General features: G+C 36.5%; 1 protein-coding gene across 1 annotated transcript; it reads right to left on the reverse strand.

The window, feature by feature from the left end:
* Positions 1–1,118: 1,118 nt before the first annotated feature.
* Positions 1,119–2,716, reverse strand: LOC127811114 (exopolygalacturonase-like). The gene is made up of 4 exons (XM_052350825.1): positions 2,570–2,716; positions 2,157–2,462; positions 1,495–2,013; positions 1,119–1,364 (listed from the first exon to the last, which is right to left on the reverse strand). Exons 1-4 carry the CDS (start codon positions 2,714–2,716, stop codon positions 1,119–1,121), a joined length of 1,218 nt encoding a protein of 405 aa, XP_052206785.1.
* Between the last annotated feature and the right edge of the window lie 20,537 nt (positions 2,717–23,253).

The raw sequence follows: 23,253 nt of genomic DNA on the forward strand, positions 1-23,253 counted from the left end.
AATACCCCTCTCATAGGGCACCATCATTCTCAAGGATCCATCACATTCTCAACGGTATTTTTGAAAATTTCACACTTCCTTTCTTATTCTCTTAACACTGGTAACACCGGGTGTTACACGGGACAACAGGGTTGCGTTGGGTTTTTCCCTCATTGCCGAGCTGTAAGTAGGGAAACAAGTTTGAATTTGTATTTCCCTCGTTGCTGGGTTGTATCCACGACAACGGGCTTGAATTTATTTTTCCCTCGTTGTTGAGTTGTAAGCAGGACAACGGGCTTACATTGACTTAGTTTTCTTTCCTGTGAGTGAGTTATGCAAGTATATGCCCAACTAAATAAGAGAGTAAGTAGTGAACACATAACTGTTTTTTACGTGGTTCAGCCAAGTGTCCTTACGTCCAAAAAAAGAAATTCTTGAAATCCTAAGTTATTTAATGCCCAGGAAATTAAGGGTGTTACAGTTGGTATTAGAGCGAACCTAAGGAAAAGTTCGCAAGTGGCTAAATGAGCAAGGCCACTGTAAATTTTGGGAATTAGGTCGGTATTTTCGAGATATTTTGTGGCATACTCTAGTTTCTTATTCAATTTGAATTATGTCATGCCTTGGTGATTTAATGGATGCTAATTCACCCTGTCTTCTTGCCAGATGGTGAATACAAGAAGAAATAGGTGCGAGAGAGGCAATGGCAAAGAAAACAACACCAACCCCCACCCAGGAAATGGTGTGGGAGGGCAAGAAGATGGAAGGGCTGACCTCAGTGAAAGTCGGATGGATAGGATTGAGAGGGTTCTAGAAGGTATGGCTGGGCGAATTTTAGAATTGCAGCCCAAGAAAAGAAGAGTAGATGCTTTCGGCAAATTAAATGGAAGCACAAACAAAAAAAAAAATGTAAATTTTCGCTAGTGTAAGATTTCAACTTGATAAATAATTTCTTAAGATCCACTAATACATGGACGGACTCATTTATTGGATCGAATATAGCATGACTAGTTAACAACTCAACAAAAATCACTACCCGAATAACATCCATTTTAAGAATGGACGGGGTGTCGAACTCTACATCAACGAAACATATGTTTTATGGTAGAGACGTTTTAGTTTTCTTGGTCCAGAAAGGTTCAAGAAGTTGGAGCCTTGGTTGCGCACACTGGAGGATTCTGCTTTCCAGAAAAGATTGGATTTATATTAGCACATTCTGAGGTGGCAGGGCCATCTGAACCATTGTATTTTAGGTCAATATCGCCAACTTGTACGTTGCTGCATGGTATGCCACTGCTACAAACAAGCTTAACAGCCACTTTAGTAGGAGTCGTTCCACGAATGTTCTTGAAGGTCACATCACTGATCTTAACAAGCGAAGGAGACTAAACACAAGAAAATTGACCAATCCAGTAATATTCTTGTTAGTTAATATAAATGAATAAATAAAACTTGGTAAAAATATATATGTTGCTTTCAAATTTGTGTATACATAGATGGATTTAAATTAAGTACCTGGGAGGAGCATTGGTTATAGGGGCAGTATCCCTGATCAATCAAGACTGGATTGCCTACATTGTCCATTATGATATCCTCGAAATGGAGACCAGAGGCTACGCTATGACCAGGAGATGCCGGCCATGTTTTTACCCTTACACCATTATCGGTGCCAGTAAGTGTACAATTCTTAATGGTGATGCCAATAACAGGGTCTTCTTTTTGGTACCTACCCAGGCTTCCAATGCTAATGCCATGTCCTGGTCCACAAGTCACTTTCTCAACCTTAACATTTTGGCTACCATCACCAATCGACACACAATCATCTCCAGTCTTTATGTTTGAATCTATTATATTCACCCCGTCTGAACGTCCAATGTGGATGCCATCTGTGTTGAGGCTTTCGTCAGGTGCGCTGATAGAGAAGTGCTCAAAAGTTAAGTTCTTACATCCTATAACATTAACATGGAAGTGCTTGCTGTCCTTGGAAGTTACATCACGGATTACGGAATTGGTGACCGCGTTCAAGCCCATGTTCTGGTTTGGAATATTTACTAGAAAGGTTAATAAATTTGTTACACCAACACAACATATATATATATATAACGAAGATGTAATTAAAGACATCATATATACAAATATATATATATATATATTAAACATTTACGTACTCTACTTACCATTGACTTCTTACAATCTGTGTTCTTGTCGCAATCATTGTTGGCCCAAGCAGTGGCGCCCTGACCATCGAAAGTTCCACCACCTGATATGGTGAGTTGATCGACGTGGTCAATACTAATCCAACTACCAGACTTCAAGGCATTGGGATCTTTCGGGGCGTTCACGGTTCCCTCTACTTTAATCTCCACAGGAGCCTTGCAAGGCCCTTTAAGTTCCACTTGCGTCAACAAATACGAGCCTTTTGGAATCGTAATTGTACTTGGACTTGTTGCTGCACATGCCTCTGTCCACGCATCTAGTACAGCCTATAATTTAAAATAAAACAAATTAATGATGAGCCATACGTACCATTAATTCAAAGGACTTTTGAGTGTTAAGCATGCATCTTAGATTTGCAGTGTTTCTTACGTACCTTGCTGATATCTGTTTTATCATCAGCCTTCGCACCATATTTTGTAATATCAAAACTCGCAGCATGAGTTTGTAGAAGAACTTCAGCTAACAATAGCAAGAAAGAAATTGCTAGGTTACTGGATTTGATTACAACCATCTTCTCCATCTCAATTTCAATCTCTCTTTTTGAATGAGTTGATACTATAATTAAGCCTTGCTTCAAGATTTATATATATATATATATATACATTGAATTGAAAGGATTATTTAACGTCATCAAACCTCTAAATCAGTTTTTACTACACTTTTCGTGCTTGTCATGACACGTGTTCAACTTCCTATCATAAGCTTGCTTTCTACACCATACATAACCGTGCTATTCTGGGATTAATTAATAAATCATCAAATAAAAACATATTTTAAGCAGCAAACTTCTAATCTCTTCCACTTGTTTTGCATGGATGAAGGACGGAACGGTTATTTGATCTATTCTTTGCTCCATGTATAGAACAATGAAAAAATATTATTATTATTATTATTATAACCATGTAAACAAGAGTCATTCTTATTTTGTTTAATTTAGAACTAGTGTGTGAAATTTGAGCACTCATTTTCCATTATTATTATTACTATATTTGTGTAAAATTATTAGAAAGTTATTAATATATTTAATTTGCATCTATCATAAGTTATTAGTTTTTGTTAATTAGAAAATATATTTTGAATTTGAAATAAATCATTTTGTCACGTGAAAAATAAAACATTTTACCAACTAGCTAAGTATATACGTGTTACTCATCTTAGAGAAAAATATCTTTAAAACACATCACCTTATTCAATTTGAAATAAAACATTTCATCATTTGTAGTAATTTTATTTTATAAATAATCAAAATTTATTTTCCAAAAAAAGTTTCCAATTTAGATGATATTTCAAGCATCATATAAATATTTTGAATTTTTGTTTTTGGTAATGATATTATAGATTTTTTAACATTTTCCAATTTCTATTTTATTTTCAAATTAAAAAAATAATAATAAATAGATCACTAATATTTTACTCTTGTAAGAAGTGTTTTAATAATGACAATTGTTATATGCCAAAAGACTTTAAACTCAAAATACTTGCTTGTAAGTGTCTCAAAAATCAATTTCAACGATTTCATATGGTTTACTTGTTCAAAGAGTATTTCATATGGAAATGTTTTGATTGAAAAAAAATTCATTTATTAAGTCTTTAAATTATCTAATAATTGTTCTAAAGAGAGCATCAATCATGATTTTCAAAAGAAGCATTCACTACAAAAAAATTGATTTTTAGCAGCGGTTTCTAAAACCGCCGCAAAAAATGAAATTTTGCGGCGGTTTGCAAACCGCCGCAAAATACTATTTTAGCGGCGGTTTTTTTTTACATTTTGCGGCGGTTTTCAAAAAACCGCCGCTAAATTTAAAAAATAATTAAATAATTAAAAAATAAAATTTAATTTAGCGGCGGTTTCTGAAAAACCGCCGCTAAATTCAAAAATTATTAAATAATTTAAAATTAAAATTAAATTAATATTTGCGGCGGTTTTCAAAACCGCCGCAAAATTCCTTAAAAAATTTAATTTAGCGGCGGTTTCTGAAAAACCGCCGCTAAATTCAAAAATTATTAAATAATTTAAAATTAAAATTAAATTAATATTTGCGGCAGTTTTCAAAACCGCCGCAAAATTCGTTAAAAAATTTAATTTAGCGGTGGTTTCTGAAAAACCGCCGCTAAATTCAAAAATAATTAAATAATTTATAATTAAAATTAAATTAATATTTGCGGCGATTTTTCAAAACATATTTAATTTATATTTGAATTAATAATTAAAATATTAATGCAAATATAATTAAGTTTAAATTAAAATATTTAAACTAAAGTAGTAATATTTAAATTAATATTTGCGGTGATTTTTTAAATTAAAATATTTAATTTAGTTTTCAAAAAAGAAATTTCCCCCCAAAACTTGCATTAATAATTTACAATTAATACTTATTGTATTAATAATTTATATTTTATAATTTTCATTAATAATTTAAAATTTTCAATTGCTTTGAAATAATAAGTAGTAATAAAAGTTTTCCCCAAAATTTGTATTAATGATTTACATTTAATACTTATTACATTAATAATTTACATTTTGTAATTTGCATCTTTATATATATAAAAGAAGGATAGTTTTCGAAAAAGAAATTTCCCCCCAAAACTTGCATTAATGATTTACAAATAATACTTATTGCATTAATAATTTGTATTTTGTAATTTGCATTAATAATTTAAAATTTTCAATTGTTTTGAAATAATAAATAGTAATAAAATTTTCTCTCAAATTAATGATTTGCATTTAGTACTTATTGCATTAATAATTTACATTTTGTAATTTGCATCTTTATATATATAAAAGTAGGATAGTCTTCAAAAAAGAAATTTCCCCCCAAAATTTGCATTAATGATTTACATTTAATACTTATTGCATTAATAATTTACATTTTGTAATTTGCATCTTTATATATATAAAAGAATGATAGTTTTCAAAAAAGAAATTTCCCCCCAAAACTTGCATTAATGATCTACAAATAATACTTATTGCATTAATAATTTGTATTTTGTAATTTGCATTAATAATTTAAAATTTTCAATTGTTTTGAAATAATAAATAGTAATAAAATTTTCTCCCAAATTAATGATTTGCATTTAGTACTTATTGCATTAATAATTTATATTTTGTAATTTGCATCTTTATATATATAAAAGTAGGATAGTCTTCAAAAAAGAAATTTCCCCCCAAAATTTGCATTAATGATTTACATTTAATACTTATTGCATTAATAATTTACATTTTGTAATTTGCATCTTTATATATATAAAAGAAGGATAGTTTTCGAAAAAGAAATTTTCCCCCCAAAACTTGCATTAATGATTTACAAATAATACTTATTGCATTAATAATTTGTATTTTGTAATTTGCATTAATAATTTAAAATTTTCAATTGTTTTGAAATAATAAATAGTAATAAAATTTTTCCCCAAATTAATTATTTGCGTTTAGTACTTATTGCATTAATAATTTACATTTTGTAATTTGCATCTTTACATATATAAAAATAGGATAGTCTTCAAAAAATAAATTTTCCTCCAAAACTTGCATTAATGATTTACAATTAATACTGATTGAATTAATAATTTGCATTTTGTAATTTGCATTAATAATTTAAATCTTTCAATTGCTTTGAAATGATAAGTAGTAATAAAATTTTCCCCCAAAACTTGCATTTAATACTTATTACATTAATAATTTACATTTTGTAATTTGCATTAATAATTTAAATCTTTCAATTGTTTCGAAATAATATATACTAATTATGTAAAATTAATAATAAATTTTAAATATACAAGTTTTTCAATGCTAATTGTTTTATATTAAATTTGCATGAATTTTATGAGAAATATTAATAGACAACTTAAACTATTAATTAAGTCATAGAAAAGTATCTATTTATTTAATATATTATTTTTATATCTTTATTCTATGTATATTTATATAATAATAAAATATGATAGTCAAATAAAGTATTTTGCCAAATGTCAATTATTAGGGTTGTCAAGTATTAGAGTTTCTCAATGCTAATTAATATTTAAGGTATCACATTTTTACGACTATGGAAGAAATCAAAATTCATTTTTTAAAAATTTTATTATTATTGAAAAAACTTAATCTTACTCATATTTAAGAGTTTTAATTTATATTTATAATTATAATATAATAAATAGAAAATAACCAACGTCTTTAAGTGAAAATATTATAGATTTTATAATATTTATTTATAAATAAATATAATATAATAAAAAAAAATTATAAGTATATTGAATTAAAAGTGTTCTCCATTAGCATATTAAATAGTGAATAATTAAGTAAACTTAAATTTTTTCAATATGATTAAAAATTAAAAAAATTATAATTATCAATTTAGTTAAAATTATTTAAAATAATAAATTTATTTTTTTATTTTTAAATTAAACTCTCCCACATATCACGCGGGTTCACCACTAGTTAAAAATTTAATTTAAAAAAATAAAAATAAAAATAAATTTAACAAAATTTTAATAATTTTAAAAAATATATAATTTTTTTATTTTTAATAAATTAATTTAGTTAATTTAATTCAATTAATTTATTTTTAATTTATTCCTTTATTCTTTTAAAAAATGATAAATTAATTAATGTTTTTCTTTCTATATTAAAAGATATAAAATATAATTCTGAAAAATAGTGGTATATAATTTATATATGTAATTATATAACAAGGGAAGTTGGTAGATCAGGCGGTTTCAAGTATGCAATGGCATATGGGAGGTTGTGGGTTCGAAACTGGGGAAGGGGGGAGACTGGAAATTTAATTTCCAGCCTCGCCACGTGGCGGACGGATATGCAGCCACGTGGCTGGGCGATGGACAACCGTGTGGGCGCGGGCGGGTGAGAGAGTAAAATTTTTAATTTTATTTTAATTTTAGCGGCAGTTTTAAAAACCGCCGCTAAAATTAAAATTTTTTAATTTTTTTTAATTTTAGCGGCGGTTTCTAAAACAGCCGCTAAAATTTAAATTTTAATTTTTTTTTAATTTTTATTTTTTTTTAATTTTTTATTTTTTTAAAATTTTTATTTTTTTAATTTTTGCGGCGGTTTAAAAACCGCCGCTAAAATAAAAAATTTTAATTTTTTTTAATTTTAGCGGCGATTTTTAAAACCGCCGCTAAAATTAAAAAAACCGCCGCTAAATCACTGATTTTGCGGCGGTTTTAAAACTGCCGCAAAATCAGTGATTTAGCGGCGGTTATTCCAGCGGTTGGTCAAAACCGCCGCTAAATGCTCCACGACGGCTGGTTCAGCGGTGGTTTTGAAAACCGCCGCTAAATGCAAAAAAAACCGCTGCTAAATGCCAGTTTTTTTGTAGTGATTAAATCACGTATTAGGATATTGAAAAAGCAAAGCATGAATAATTAAATCTTTCTCCAAACATGAGAAATGATGCTATAAGTGTTAACAAAGAAACATGAGTATTCAAAAGAACCAAGTTAAAAGAGGTTTCTTCAAAAAACTAGCATTCTTTAAAAGTTATCGACAAAGTGTCTATTTTTACTTAGGATCTGTTGACTAAGTGCTAAGCTTCTGTTGACTATCAGTTTTTAAGAAATTACATTTTTCGATAGAAAAGTTTTGCTTCTGTCGACTAATAGTGAGCCATCTTGCTTAACATTTTTAGTTAGTCTCATTCTGTCGACTAAGGTATGAATTTTGTTGACTAACAGTATGTATGCATTTACATAATTCTTCATTGGGCTTAATCTATAGACTAACCTACCAACTTCTGTCGACAAACAACATTTGTTTTTTAGTGCAGTCAATAGAAAGCTTCAATCTGTTGACTATGTTCTATTTTGTATTATAAGTTTGTCGACTAACCTATTTTTTTTGTCGACAGTTTGTTACTCTGAAAAAAATAACGGCTAATTTCTTGCTCATTAAATGCTCGCCCAACTACCATCAACGACTCTATTTTTGTCTTCAAGCACCATCATCTGTAAATAGGTGGTTGAAAGAACATTTAAAGCTGCTGAAGAACATTCAATTCTTACCTATAGTGCATTTAAGATCAATCGAGCATTAAATTTTTGTTCACACATTTTTTGTTATACTAAGGCTTTGTTCTTATTTGTTTAAACTCATTTTAGCCTCTTAGTTTTATTTTGAGAGAACATGTAACTAAGAGCAAAAGCTCTGAGAGTTTCAATTTCATTTACCATTGTATTTTCTCTTCATAGCTTGTAAGCTTAAGGGCCTATCCAAGTGATAGGAGGTTGTATTTGTTTTCCTAGTTGAGGACTAGAGGACCTACTTGGCTAAATAGGGGTTTATTTTTAAGTGAATTGAATGCAAATACCTTAGTGGGTGACTAAGGGAGTGGACATAAGCCATATTGGCCAAACCACTATAAAATGTTGGTGTTCTCTGTGTATTGATTTTTGTTGTTGCCAAAATATGATAATTTTTTTTTTTCATGGGAGAATACAATTTGTGTGTGGTTGATTGCGGGAGTCCCGTTCAAGCCTGATCACCATGTGTTGAGAGTCTCGTCACCGCATGTTGACAGTCTGGTGATCGAGTGGGACTGATGAACATGAGAGCTTGATGTACTAGTGGGTCTAATAACTGAGTGGCCCTTGATGACTGAGTGGGTCTGATGAACGAGTGGCCCTTGATGATCGAGTGGGTCTGATGAATGAGTGGCCCTTTATGAAGGAGTCGCCTTGATGACCGAGTGCCCCTGATGACCAAGTGGCCCTTGATGACCGAGAGACCTGCAAGACGAGAGCACCATTAGGGGCCGGGGTGGGTGTCCCCGTGCAAACCTTTCGATGCGTAAGTCAGTTCCTGAGAGCAAGAGTGTGAGAATGTACTGAAAGTGCCCAAGAACGCGTACCTTGTGTCGAAGGTGTGTCCTCTTATTAATAGTGGAGGGAGATGAGAGACACGTGGCAACCATCGTGAGAGTCTCGCGCCCATTCTAGTGATTCCACTGCCTATTTGAGAGTCTTGGAGCCCATCCATAGGGGCAGAAGGGATACCCACTCGGTCATGACCTAGTGTGTGCTTCATACCTTCGATCACCTCGAGAGGCAGCAAGAGGGGAAGACCCACTCGGTCATGACCGAGTGGGTCTTCTTGGCTTTGAGTGTCTTTTTTTGTTCATTTTCTTGGTTCGGTCTTGAGTGGTTCCCATACCTCAACTTCAAGCCCAATTTCCACCTTAATTCAGCCCGTATCTCTCAAAACTCAAAACACAAAAGTTGTAGATAATTCCCTTGCCTTTCCATAGGATTTTGAGTCATCTGAATTAGAGCTTGGACGAGAGAGTTATGCTCGAAAAACCAAAGTAGTGTCAGACTTACTCAGTCATGACCGAGTGGGTCCTGTGACGCCCCATTCCCACTTACGGGTGTCACTCGTGAACAATCATCTGAACTACTCAGATGCTCGACCATACGTGAAGGGCGGACTATGTTTCAACATGAAATACCCTAGGTGGGAACTAGGCTTCATCCTTTCCTTCCATCAACCCCAGGATCCACTAGCAGATTTGGGCTTTAACCATACCACACTTGGCTCGATTAATTTCCATTAAAATTGCCCCAATCGCCATTTTTATTTATTTTAATTCTCTTTTTCTTTTCAAGAATTCCATTGAGCTCCATAAGAATCACCATTTTAATCAACCCATTGATTTTTACTAATTTTCAAGGAAAAACTCAAAATTTTCATTTTTCAAAAATTCAACATTTATCTAAAAACAAATGCCCAAAAAATTCATTTATTTTGAAAATCCCTCTCGGGCCCAAAATCAATTAGGAAATGCCCCAAACCCCTTAATTTCCAAATTTTTTTAAAAAAAATGGCCGACGGGGCCTACTGGTGCACGCGGGGCCACATATTGTGCTGACTGCACGCCTGCTCGTGTGAGGCAGCCCGCTCGCATGCGCTCAAGAGCCCTACCTGCTGCACCCTTGCTGCACGTCTGCTGCACGCCAGACGCCCGCAACTCGCTACTTGACTCAAAAACTTTTTCTTGGCCTTTTTAGCCCAAAATTTCCAAGTTTCAGACACATCACCCATACCTCAAAATACCCATTTTTTTACATAAAAAGCTCACATAACAAAATAATACTCCTTACACCACTCTTGGGCTCATTACAACATAAATCAACTAAACATGATAGGCTTTCGAAAGCCAAACCAAATATGAGATTTACACCAATGCTTTGGCTTCCACATGCCCTAAGCCAATATCTCATTTTCAAAATAAAATTATACATGACCATTACAATACAAGCTTAGGCTTCACCAAGCCACAACTAACAACACAAAATAAAACATCACAAGGTTTCCAACCTTAAGCTTGCAACTTTTTCTTTTTCTCTTGGCATAAGAACAACCTATAAGGGGATGATAGAACCTCATAAGCCACAAAGCTTAGTAAGGGTGCAATGAACATAAGTATGAACAAAAACATAATATGTGATGCCAATGCATGTATGCAACATGGTTAGGGCTTCCACATCCTCACAACCACCTTGGTTTGAGGTTTTAACCTACCCTACCCCCACACAACCTCATGGCCATAGGTCTTTAAACACAAACAAAACATGCCAATGCACACATTTAAAAGTTTACGCACACACTTTACCACTTGCAAGCCACCATCCCATGGGGTTATCCCTTACCTTTTCCATTCTTTGAAGTTTTTAAACTCTTATTAGCTTCCTTCCATCCCTTCTTCCCAAGAGATCCTTAAAACAAAATTTAAAGAACTAAACCACCAACAAGAGAAATAAAAGAACTTACACTACCTCAAGGTAGAAACCTTACCTTTTTCTTCTCTTTTTTTCTCATTGGAAAGCTTCTCCCATTCTCTTATTTTCTTTCTTTCTTTCTTCAAATGGCTAAAGGGAGACTTGTCTTCCTTACTTTCCATTATATACTACCTCTCCATTTTTCAAGAAGGAATCTATACCATTCACTAAAAGCACAATCCATGTGCTTAAGGAAGATTAAATCTCAACCATCTATTTCAAATAAACCAATCTCCTCTCTTGGAGAAAACACAAGAAAGCACAATCCACGTGCTCTTCTCATTTTAAATCCAAGCCTTTGGATCTTTCAAGAATCATCCACCTCCCTTGGATCAATTCTTCCAATCCCAAAATTAGCCATTTTTCTCCTTTATTTAATTTGACTAATTTCACCCCATCATATTTGAGAGACGTAAATCATTTCTTTCCTATTTAATAAAATCCCCATATTTTTCAAGGCATTAATGGTGACTAATTTTCCATTTCCTTTTGGATTTATATTATTCACCATAATCATGCTCATCATTAAATGCTTGAAAGACTTCATATAATTTCTTTTGCATTTAATTAAATCTCTCCATTTATCTTAGACCACATAATGCCATGTGTCACTTTAAGACACCATACTTAGCTTCCAAGCTTCCATCTCAACCATCCATGTGGCATCACCACATTTATTCACCAAATTTAGGGAAAATAAATTATTTCTCACAAAATTGAATATCCTCAATTTTCCACAATTTAATTACTTTTTATGCAATTTACTCTAAAATTACCAAAATACCCTTTGTGAATTATTACTCCCATTTATCTTCTCTCTTTTAAAAAATGGGAAATTAATTCACTTTCATACTTAATTCCACCTAGGAATTATTTCCAATTTACCAAATTTCCCTTTATTGGACTTCACTATCCAAATTACCAAAATGCCCTTCTCATAGGGCACCATTATTCTCAAGGATCCATCACCTTCTTAAGTGCATTTTTGAAAGTTTCTCACTTTCTTTCTCATTCTCTTAACACCGATAACACCAGGTGTTACAAGTCCTTCCTAGTTGGTCTCGACTGATTTCACCCATGATGCAGCCAATATCTTTCAAAACTCAAAACATGAAAGTTGTAGATAATTCTCTATTCTTTCTATAGGATTTTAAATCACCTCAACCGGAGCTCAAATGAGAGAGTTATCCTAAAAACCAAAGCAGTGTCACGCCCACTTGGTCATGACTGAGTGAGTCCTCCCCACTTAGTCCCAGCTCGACCTCTTGCTTCTTTGGCTTATTTCCTTGATCTATTGCAACCCATTTACCCTTTTCACTTCATGTCCATGTATTGTGACTCTTTTAGGTCCTGTGACTATCCAAGTTTGCAGGGCATATCAATTGCTCCCTACTCTTTCGGTCGGGAGTTCTAGGTGGAAGAGTATCTTGTCCTTTCGAGTTTGTTCACACACCGTGCCTTTGAATTTCTCGGCTCTTGTTCTTTTCAATTCCTTTGCGAAGGTATGAGATAGATATACTAGTAAGTTCACTTTCCATAGATGTCGAACTATGCACCGGACAAATGAGTTTCATTTTGCTCTCAATTATTGCATTATGCATTGGACAATATGCTTACATTTGTTTTTCCCTTGTTGTTGGGTTGTGAGCAAGATTGTAATGCCCCACTTTCAATTACGCAATGAAGCAATAAGATATTCATTAAATGCTAATAATCACTTACGGGCATTATTGAAAACCCTTACCAACGAAAGCATTGGATCGAACCTGCAAGCTTAACCACAGCTAAATAAAGGGGTTTCCACTAGATTTCCTTTAGAAGTATAAGAAATGTATACGACCTTCAATACTCCATAAAACATAACGCATCACAACAGATACAATTGTAGGACACCCACACACACCCTTTACAACCTTGAGTATCCTAGCTACTATTTACAATACATCACTTGGTTACAAGGGTACATAATGAAATAAAACAAAAGCTAGCTGCAAAACCCAAAGCTAGCCAAGCACCACCTTTTTGCTCTTGCTCGAACTAGAACTTGAAACACCTGGCACTTCTGATAAACCTAGGACGTTAAATGTCCCAGGGGTATGAAACACCCGAGTTAGATAATAACATCTAAGTGAGTGACTCAGAAAAGAATAGTACATGTGTGCAAATGTAATAATGCTATTATGAAATCCATCCCTGTGGTAGCAATACCAGTGTGTTGTAATCACTCTCGCGATCCCTGGCTCACCGTAAGAGCACGAGATCACCCATGATGTCCCAACAACTAGCCACAGTCACTAACACGAACATGATATTTGACAAAGAAGAAGGAATATGCATAAACAAGGGAAAATATTACATGTAAGCCACAAAGGCATGATATGCAAGCCAACATCCACACACAAGTGAAGCAACAAATGCTCAAAGTGTCACAAAACATGCAGGAATCACTCACCTTGATTGATTACCTTAGGAAGCAGGTTTTACAACGAGTAGGATGGGTTTTCTTGCAATTTTTCTTACTACTTGGCATGAATTTTAAGAAAAACCCAAAAACTCCGTCAAGGCTCATTCTCCCTTGACTTTCTCCATTTTTTTAGACAACATTTCCTCTCTCAAAGTCCCTTCCTTTTCCTCCTTACTTGGTGCCCAAAATGAATAACCCTAAAGCCTTTATTTATAGGAAACTCTGGCAAACCAAATCGTGCAAGTGTCGCGTCATCATATAACTTCAAATCCTATCTCCTAAGTGGCCAATGAATGCTTGCCACATGTCCTTAGGGATAAGATTTGAAGACTTTTGCAAACTTGGAGACTAAGTAAGCTTTTCCTTGGCCAATCACGTGATGCCACCTCAGATGGTCATTATGAGCCATCATGTGACCTTATCTTCCAAGTGGCTAATGGTTGATTGCCATGTGTCCTTGAGGATAAGGTTTGGAGACTTTTGGAGGCTTAAGTAATCTTGGAGGTTAAGCAAAAGACTTGGAGAAGACTTGGGGAACACTTTGAGAAGACTTTGAGAAGACTTGGACTTTAAGTAAAGACTTGGACTTGGACTTTAAAATGATCCAAAGCTACATTTGATTGAAGTTTGAAATCCAAAGATATTTTGAAGAGATATTTTAAGGTTTCAACAAACGATGCTTTGGGCCGAACTTTTCGTGTAACTACACTTATACCCTTGCAACTTGATCCCCGAGCTATTTTTAATTGCACTTTTTGGTCTTCGAAAAAAAGATAAATTACGCTAATACCGCAAGATTTTTAGGTAAATTACACTTTTACCCAAACTTCAGTATTTACGATTTTGCCAATGGCTCAAAAACTAAACCTTTGTCTCAAGGCTTCTACAATCCCATGAAATGACCTATTTTCTCAAGTATTAGAACTTAATAACCTCAGGTATTACATCATATTTGAATTTGAAAATATGGGATGTTACAAGAATAATGGGCTTTAGTTCGGTTTCCCCATTGTCGGGCCATAAGCCGGACAACGGGCTTGCATTGGGTTTTTCCCTCGTTGCCAAGCTGTAAGCGGGGCAACGGGATTGAATTTTTTTTCCCTCGTTACAGGGCCGTGAGTAGGGCAACGGGTTTGAATTTATTTTTCCCCAGTTGTTGAGTTATAAGTAGGACAACGGGGTTGCATTAGGTTTTTCCCTCATTACCGGGTTGTAAGCGGGACAACTAGCTTGAATTCTTTTTTCCACGTTGCCGAGCCAACTGGCTTGAATCTGTTTTTCGCTTGTTGCCAGGCCGTGAACGGGGCAACAAGCTTGAATTTATTTTTTCTTCATTGTTGGGCTATGAGCAGGGCAAGGGCTTGAATTTGGTTTTCCCCCCATTGTCGGGCCATAAGCGGGACAACGGGGTTGTGTTGGGTTTTTTCCTCATTGTCGGGTTATAAGCGGGGCGACGGGCTTGAATTTATTTCCCCCCCGATTGTAGGGCCACAAGTGGGACAACAGGGTTGTGTTGGCTTTTTCCCTCTTTGCCCGGCTGTAAGCGTGGCAATGGGCTTGAATTTGTTTTTCCCTCTTTGTTGGGCCATGAGTGAGACAATGGGGTTACGTTTGGTTTTACCCTCGTTGCGGGGCTATAAGAGAGGCAACAGGCTTGAATATGTTTTTCCCTCATTATCGGGCTGTGAGCGAGGCAATGGGCTTGAATATGTTTTTCCCTTGTTGTCAGGCCATAAGCGGGACAACGGGGTTGCGTTAGGTTTTTCCCTCGTTGTCGGTGTAACATCCCCAAAATTTTGAAGATAAATAATAATTATTGATTCTAGTATTGGAGATAATTATTGAATATAGTTGGGGAATTTATTTGGAAATTTGGGGTGTAAGTGGAAATGGAAGTTCGTATGTAAGGGAAATTAATAAGGGGGCATGTGTGTAATTAATGGAAATCGTGGGTGTTGAAATGCAAATTGCGAAAGTGGTCGTGAGTTTGCTTTAAAATTAATAGGGGTCGTATATATGTTGAAGATGACATGTGATACGAGCGGCCGCACACGAGATCAAACCCGCGAGCACGCACGCGAGGCTGGGATGGATTTGCTGGTTTTTTAGCAAAATTCTCCATGAAACGATGTCGTTTTGGGAAGGCGATGGTGCTCCCCAGTAGCCGCCACATGGCTCTCCCCTAACCGCTCGTTTTGCACCCTTTTTAAGCCCAATTCGGGCGTCTCCTAGCTAGCAAGAATAAGAAGAAAAGTGAGAGAAGAGGGGAGGCTTGGCTAGCAACGCGCAAGGGAGAAAATCAAAGGAAATTGGGGAGGAATTTGGCTTAATCTACATTTAAAGTGGCCAGGTAAGCTAAATAAATTATTAAAGCATTATATACTCGAGATATTAATTTTATACGGTTGAAATTAATTAATTAGGGTACGAGAACTCATTATTTACTTTAATTATATTACTTCATAGCGGAAGTGCAAAGAAAGTTGGGATTGGTTATTTTCAGGCAAGTTTCCAACCCTCTCCTTCTGTTCTATGTTTCCTGTGAAAGTCTCCGTAGTTTTTTGTATTTTATTCCCTCCCTCACCGTAACTTGGTTCAACGCATTAATAATGATAATCCGTGTGGCAACAATTCCACAACTTATATGTTAATAATGAGTCTATTGGTGATTAAATAAGTTAAGTAAATGATGTTTTGGTGTTGTTTATTTCATCCTTCACGGGGCTTCATACTGCACCGCTTTCCTTGGGAATGATGTTGTACCCAATGGGCTAGGTTCTTAGAAGAGTCGGTAAGGTTTATTGGGTTATGTTAAAGGGTATAATGAGAAAAGTGAATGGTTTATTAACATCATAAGAGATGAGAAGAAGAATTGGGTACTGATGATTGTGTCATAAGTGTATGATGCGTCATGAGGGGTGTTTATGAGATGCTGAGTTTAATGATAACCATGTGTGCCTTAAGGGTATGGGGTACAAAACCACTGACTTTTGACCGTGGGTTATGGCAATTGATGGCTAGATGTATGGGTGTAAGTCATCGGCTGTTCTGATAAGCGCTAAATGGGCTAGAAGAGCTGGTACTGCCAGATTCCCGCCTTGGCTTGTGCATATCATGATGCGTGTGAAGCATGGGGTTTGGGGTTGCATTCATTGGCGTGACATGCTTTGTGTGTGATTCGATGTGTGAGCATTTGCATGACCCGATTTGTCAAAGAGCCAACTTAGGTACCCTAGGTGAGCCAGTGCATTTAGTGCATCTTGCATGTGTGAATTTTTATGTGGGCATAGCATGGCCTGATGCTTGGTTTATGGGGGCCTTGTCATCATGTTTATGCTATAAAAACCATTGCATTTCCTATTTGTTGCATTGCATGGTAAGGATGTATGGCTATAAGTGAAGGGGATGGGTGGCACCCACCACAGAGCATAGGCAGTGGAGGTGGCCCACGATAGAAAGTGGGGTATGGCCCACGATCGGGTTGTAAGTGGGGCAATGGGCTTGAATTTATTTTTCCCCCCGTTGTCAGGCCATGAGAGGGATAATGGGGTTGTGTTGGGTTTTTCCCACGTTGTCGTGTTGTCATTGAGCCAACAGGCTTGAATCTGGTTTTCCCTCGTTGCTAAGCTATGAGCGGGGCAACAAGTTTGAATTTGTTTTTCCCTCGTTGTCGGGTCATAAGGAAGGCAACAGGCTTGAAATTATTTTTTCCCCTGTTATCGGGCTAAAAACGGGACAACGAGGTTGGGTTTGGTTTTTCCCACGTTGTTGGTTGTAAGCGGGGCAAGAGGCTTGAATTTGTTTTTCCCTCATTGCTAGGGTATGAGCAGGGTAATGGGTTTGAATTTCATTTTCCCTCGTTGTCAAGTTGAGAAGGGGGCAACTGGTTTGAAATTGTTTTTCCCTCGTTGTTAGGTCGTGAGCGGGGCAATGGGCTTGAATTTGTTTTTCCCTCGTTGTCGGGCCAAAAGCGGGACAACGGGGTTAGGTTGGGTTTTTCCCTCATTGTCGAGCTGTAAGTGGGGCAATGGGCTTGAATTTGGTTTTCCTTCGTTGTCGGGCCATAAACGGGACAACAAGGTCGCTTTGGGTTTTTCCCTCGTTGCCGGGCTGTAAGCTAGGCAATAGGTTTGAATTTAATTTTCCCTCGTTGCCGGGTTATATGCAGGACAACGGGCTTGAATCTATTTTTCTCTTGTTATCGAGCTGTAAGCAAGACAACGGGCTTGCATTGACTTAGTTTTCTTTCCTGAGAGTGAGTTATGCAAGTATATGCCCAACTAAATAAGAGAGTAAGTAGTGGACACATAAAAGTTTTTTACGTGGTTCAGCCAAGTGTGTATAACACTCCATTTTTTTCTTACTGAGCGTGTCACTATGCTGGGGCCCAAAATATACATAAATTCTACTTTTTTTTTGGGTATATATCTTAAACCTCAAGTACCGAATTCCAAACACAACCCCCAACATATCATTCACAATGCGGAAGCAATAATCAAAACCTGATATGGTACATACCTGAATTCACTTTATTCATAACATAAAAAATTTGTACCATTACATTTTCAAATACTTAAATTACATAGAGACTCATCATCAAAAGATAACAACTAAGTACCTCAAATGATACAATCTAATGATACCTCAAAAATACATGATTATCTCTCAACGGACTAAAACATATCCAGATCTTCATACAGGAGCAAATACCATATCTACTCACCAAATCCATCGGTCACGTCATCACGTGCCGTTACGTGTCAATCATCTCCTTGCCATATCTGCAAGTCCTAATTGAAACGTTTGAATGTTCAGGGGCATAACCCAATTAGAAGATGAACCTTCTACTGAGCATTTTAAAAATAGTTACATGAATGCATGATGTAAATACATGAACAAATATTTACCCTAGTGTAATTTCCCAGACCCAGCCCTGCACGGAACCCTAGGCATAATCCTGACACCTTCGGCAGAATAATCCTAACGTTGTTCGATCAATTGCTCTTGGGGAATTACGGCTACACTATCGGGGCGACATCTTATCCCATGCACAAGTATCAATATGCCAATAATATCATACTGTATGAAAATCACGTCTTTTGATGCAACAGTATATGAACAAGTATGACAAAATGCTTATAACTTTAATGAATAACATGCATAACATAAGCAATCACATCATATATAAGTTTTTGGGAAGAAAACCACTTACCTGATGCTTGAATTTAGAACACCTTGAAAAACGTGCATTGTCTCGATTTGTATACCCGACATCGATTTATGTGCCAAGCATAAAAAATCGCACAAATCATTTCACCTCAATCCTCAAAGCACCCTATCCATCATTTTATTCCAATAAACATCGAAACCTATTTTTTCATAATTTCCTTGCATTATTCTCTATTTTTCTCCCATTTTCCTCACTAATGTTCTAAAATAAATATTTGCTTAAGTATTCCACCAAATATTTTTCTGAAGAGATTCATAAAATATTTATCTAAGAATATTAAAATTCTAAAACTCACCTAGGCTTAGCTTTTAAAGCCTCATTAATGTGCGTGCGTTGACCTCAAAACCCGTGTAAATCCTCGATTCTCGCGCACTATCTTGATTCTCACATCACCTCAATTTTCATGCACCGTCTCGATTCTCGTGCTCCATCTCGATTTTTGCGCCAGACCTCAAAACTCATGCCCAAACCATTTTTCTTGTCAAAATCTCTAGAATAATACTACATTTTCATTTCCTATTTTTTAGGATTTTTCTAACATTTTTTTCTTATTTTCCTAATATTTTTTTCTTATTTTTTTTCATTTTCTTTCCTTTTTTTCTTCTTTTCTTTTCTTTTCTTTTTTCTTCTTCTTTTTCTTCTTTCTTTTCCGTAACAGACCAGCCTCCTGAGTGTGCGACCTGCGCACGGCCAACCGCTGCACCTTCCATTGCTGGCCACTTTCGACCACGTCGATGGACTATCGAGTCTTTACTGAGCCACAGGACGCCGCCGCACCTTGCTGCCATCATCGCGGCAGCTGCTGTCCTGCTTGCGTTGACTGCCATGGCCGCCTTTGGCCATCTCCAGCTTACGATTGCGGCCCATTTCAGCCGCCTCTGGCCGACCTCGGGGCTGCCTCCGGCCTCCTTGCTCCGCTCGTGCTTGCTGGACCTCGCTCCAGCTACTATCAGCTGCTCCCTACCCTCTCCAGCTTGCAGCCATGGCCGTTTGGAGCTTGCAGCTATGGCCGCTCGCAACTGCAACGGCCACTCGCGATGCCATCTCCAGTCTCTCTCTCGATTTCTCAAGCTGCTCTCGGCCACTCCTCTCGCTGCAACTCTCGGTCGTAGCTTTGCCAAAGCTTGCTGCCATTAATTTTCTCCATCTTCTCTCCTTCTTTCTCTGATTGCTTCTCCCTATTTATAGCCTAAGAAACTTGGGCACCACTCTCCCTCTTGACATTCTCTTTGCCCAAAGCTCTCCATGAGGAGACATGCTGCAGACTGCCTCTTCCATCCACACGGACTACCCTATGGAGCTTCTCCCCTTCCCCTCACACGGACAACCCTATGTATATATATCTATATAATACGGCAGAACAGTTTTTGAATTGTCTAAAATGTGTAGACATTTTGATGGCTGTGATCAATTTCTGAAATATTGAGGGTTGGGATTAAAAAATTTCCCGCCCAACAATCCCAATCTCTACCTGATAGCATGCATATTTATACCATATTTTGGCATTTCACCTCATTCTTATTAGGCCATTTGAAGCAATTTTTGCTGATATTTCATTGTTTCTATTTTATTATGCTTCAAATTGTCCTTGCACTATTTTCTATCTTACCTCTACTCTATGGATCCAGGCTTTAGGGAATATTGGATGGGCTAGAGAAGTGGCTCAACTAAAGGAGCTTGGGCCTACTTTCAAGGAGCAGACTTGGGCTACTCATTGTGCTGTTTTGGGCTCACTTGTTTTCTGTTGGGCTAGGCCCAACCCTAGCCTCCCTAGCCTTTCCTTTCTTAGCCATGTATTTAAGGCCTCTTAGCATTAATTTCCAGGATAGAATGAGAGAGAAAGGGAGGAGAAAATAGAGAGGATTCTGCCCGTTTTTGTTGTTGTAGCATTTTTCTGTTTTCTACATCTTTTGTTCCATTTTGTTTTCCTTGCTGTAATGATAGGCTAGAGCATTTGTAACCGGTTGTGTGTCTTGAATCCATGTGGAATTTGAGTCCCGGATGAGCTACAAGAATCTGGTTTGTTGTTTGTTTCTTATTCATTTCTATTTGGTTTAGTTTGGGCAGATTTATGAATGCATGGAGTTCATGGCAGGTTTGTGTGAATTTGCATGGTTTCATTTTCTGTTAAATGCTTAAGAGAGCAGAATGTTATAGCCGGTTGGTATAACATCTAGGAAATGAATATTATGTGCTTGAACGGTTGTTCTTGCATAGGTCCGGATAGGTTGAATAGAGAGTGAATGGCTGCATTTTGTTTACAAGAGATTTCTGTATTCATTTTGTTGTTCCAATCATTCCAATCCTTGGACGGTTGTTGGGGATGCTTTGAGTTTGTTATCCGGATATCAAAACATCTAGCAAGCCAAGGTATATAGGTTGGACGAGGAAGATTTCACATAGTAGACAAATACACAGCCGGTTGCATATCTTTTACTGATTTTTCATCCATCTTTATCTTTCTGTTTTGCCAATTAATTTTCTGTCAAAACCCCCCCCTAAACAAACTATTGGTTATGTTGGTTCTCCTTTGTTGGTAGAAGAAAGTGAGGCTCCTTGTGAGAGATGACCTAGGGTGCACTTTGCTGCAAACTAGAGAAGAGATGCAAACATAGATCTCTAATTCTGGAGTGGTTCGATAGCCGGTCAGAATTTTGGCGCCGTTGCCGGGGAGCCAAGTTTTTCTTCTAAAAACATAGAGGATCGACCCTATTTTCTGTTTGTTTTGTTTTCTCGTTTGAGTGTTTTATCAGTTTTGTGTTCTTGGTGAAAAGGGTATCAGTTGTTGATAAGGTTATCAGTTTTGTGTTCTTGGTGAAAAGCTATTCTGTTCTTGGGATAAACTGATAGCAAGCAGCAACAGAGAAGCCTCATTTGCCTTTTCGATCTTCTTTTTTTTGTTTGTTTGTATTTTCCTTTTATGTTTTCTCATTTCTGGAATCATTTTTGAACCAAGAAGTGGCTGTTGGAGAGGGCTGCACGACCTGATCTTCTGGAAAAGCAACCCTGCAGCCCTGCAGCAACTGAAAAAGCAAAAAATACCTGCAGTCCTTCTTTGATTTTTAGTAGCACACCTTGTGTCCTTCTCTGATCTTCATGTGCTCTGATAGGCTCTGAAAAGCAAGCTCACACAGCAAGTAGACAAGCCTGCAGCAGATCAGGAGAGCATAACCATTTTTAGAAAGTTGAATCCCACTTTTCTGCCTCTGACAGCAGATCACCTGACCAAGAGGACATTCCTTTTATTTTTCCTTTTAGCATTCCTCTTATTTTCTCTTCTAGCATTCCTTTTAACGTTCCCACTAACCCTCTTTTCGTTTGGCAGATAGATAACCCAGCAGCTGCAACCAAAAGAAAGCAACCACCAGCAGCCTTCCATTCAGCAGCGGTTTTGACCATCTTCATGACAGATAGCATTATTTAAGGATTGAGCTTGAGATACCGGTGCTATCCTCTTCCTTTCTCATCCCTACTTGATATTCTTTCAAGTCCATATGCTTTCCTTGATGTTTTCTTGCATATAGAGTGGTTTCTAAGGCAAAATAGGAGTAGGTTTTGAGGGAAAAAAATCAGTTTCCCGGTTACTGTTCATAGCTTTTCACTTGCTCCGATTGACCTGATTTTTGGTGTCCAAAGAAATGGGGGTGTGGGGATCAATAGTCACAGATTTGCTGTGAAAAGAGCCTTTTTTGGCCAAATTCCAACGTTTAGACCACTTTTTGGGCCATTTTGTGTTTCTCAGTGGCTAATTTGGTGTGGTTTTTAGTGTTTTTAGGTCCCTCAGTGTTTTTGTGTTGAAATTTTGTGAAAAATTGCATAAAAAAATCATCTAAGGGCTTATTGTTTGACCTGTTTTTGTGTTTTTGTTTGTGTGTTTTTGTTTTTGTTTGTGTGTTTTTGTTTGTGTTTCTGTGTTCTTGGTATGCATAAGCCATTTTGTGTGTTGTTTTTGTGCTGATCTCTAGTGCATGACCAGGTCATCTAAGAAAACATTACTTGACTTGGATCTTGAATTAGAGAACACTCTTAGAAGGCAAGCTAGAGAGCTTAAGTCTCGGGATAGGATTGACCCTAATAGTGTGTCTAACACTTCATCCGAACCTATTCCAGAATTCATCAATATGGCAGATAATGGTAATGGAAATAATGGAAATAATGGTAATGGAAATAATGGAAATAATGGTAATGGAAATAATGCAAATCATGGTCATTTGGATGGTAGAACCATTAGAGAGTTGGCTGCACCTGATGTGCATTACCAGCCCCTATGTATTCAATACCCACAGTTGGATGCTAACTTTGAACTAAAATCTGGACTAATCCACTTGTTGCCCAAGTTTCATGGTCTTGCAGGAGAGGATCCGCACAAGCATCTAAAAGAATTTCATGTTGTTTGCTCAACCATGCGGCCACAAGGAGTAGATGAAGAGCAGATCAAGCTGAGAGCCTTCCCATTCTCACTTGATGGATCAGCCAAGGATTGGCTCTACTACCTGCCACCAGCTGCCATTACCAGCTGGGATGGATTGAAAAGGATCTTCCTGGAAAAATTCTTTCCAGCCTCCAGAACAGCATC

The sequence above is a fragment of the Diospyros lotus genome, chromosome 10 (genome assembly GCF_014633365.1).
Source record: "Diospyros lotus cultivar Yz01 chromosome 10, ASM1463336v1, whole genome shotgun sequence".
Taxonomy (NCBI): Eukaryota; Viridiplantae; Streptophyta; class Magnoliopsida; order Ericales; family Ebenaceae; genus Diospyros; species Diospyros lotus.

What these genes read in the sequence shown, in the direction of transcription:
- LOC127811114 (XM_052350825.1), bottom strand. Translation starts at nt 2,716, where the DNA reads ATGGAGAAGATGGTTGTAATCAAATCCAGTAACCTAGCAATTTCTTTC. An exon ending in ATAAAACAGATATCAGCAAG is followed by an intron (nt 2,463 to 2,569) that starts GTACGTAAGAAA and finishes TTTAAATTATAG; the next exon opens with GCTGTACTAGATGCGTGGAC. An exon ending in CAGATTGTAAGAAGTCAATG is followed by an intron (nt 2,014 to 2,156) that starts GTAAGTAGAGTA and finishes ATTCCAAACCAG; the next exon opens with AACATGGGCTTGAACGCGGT.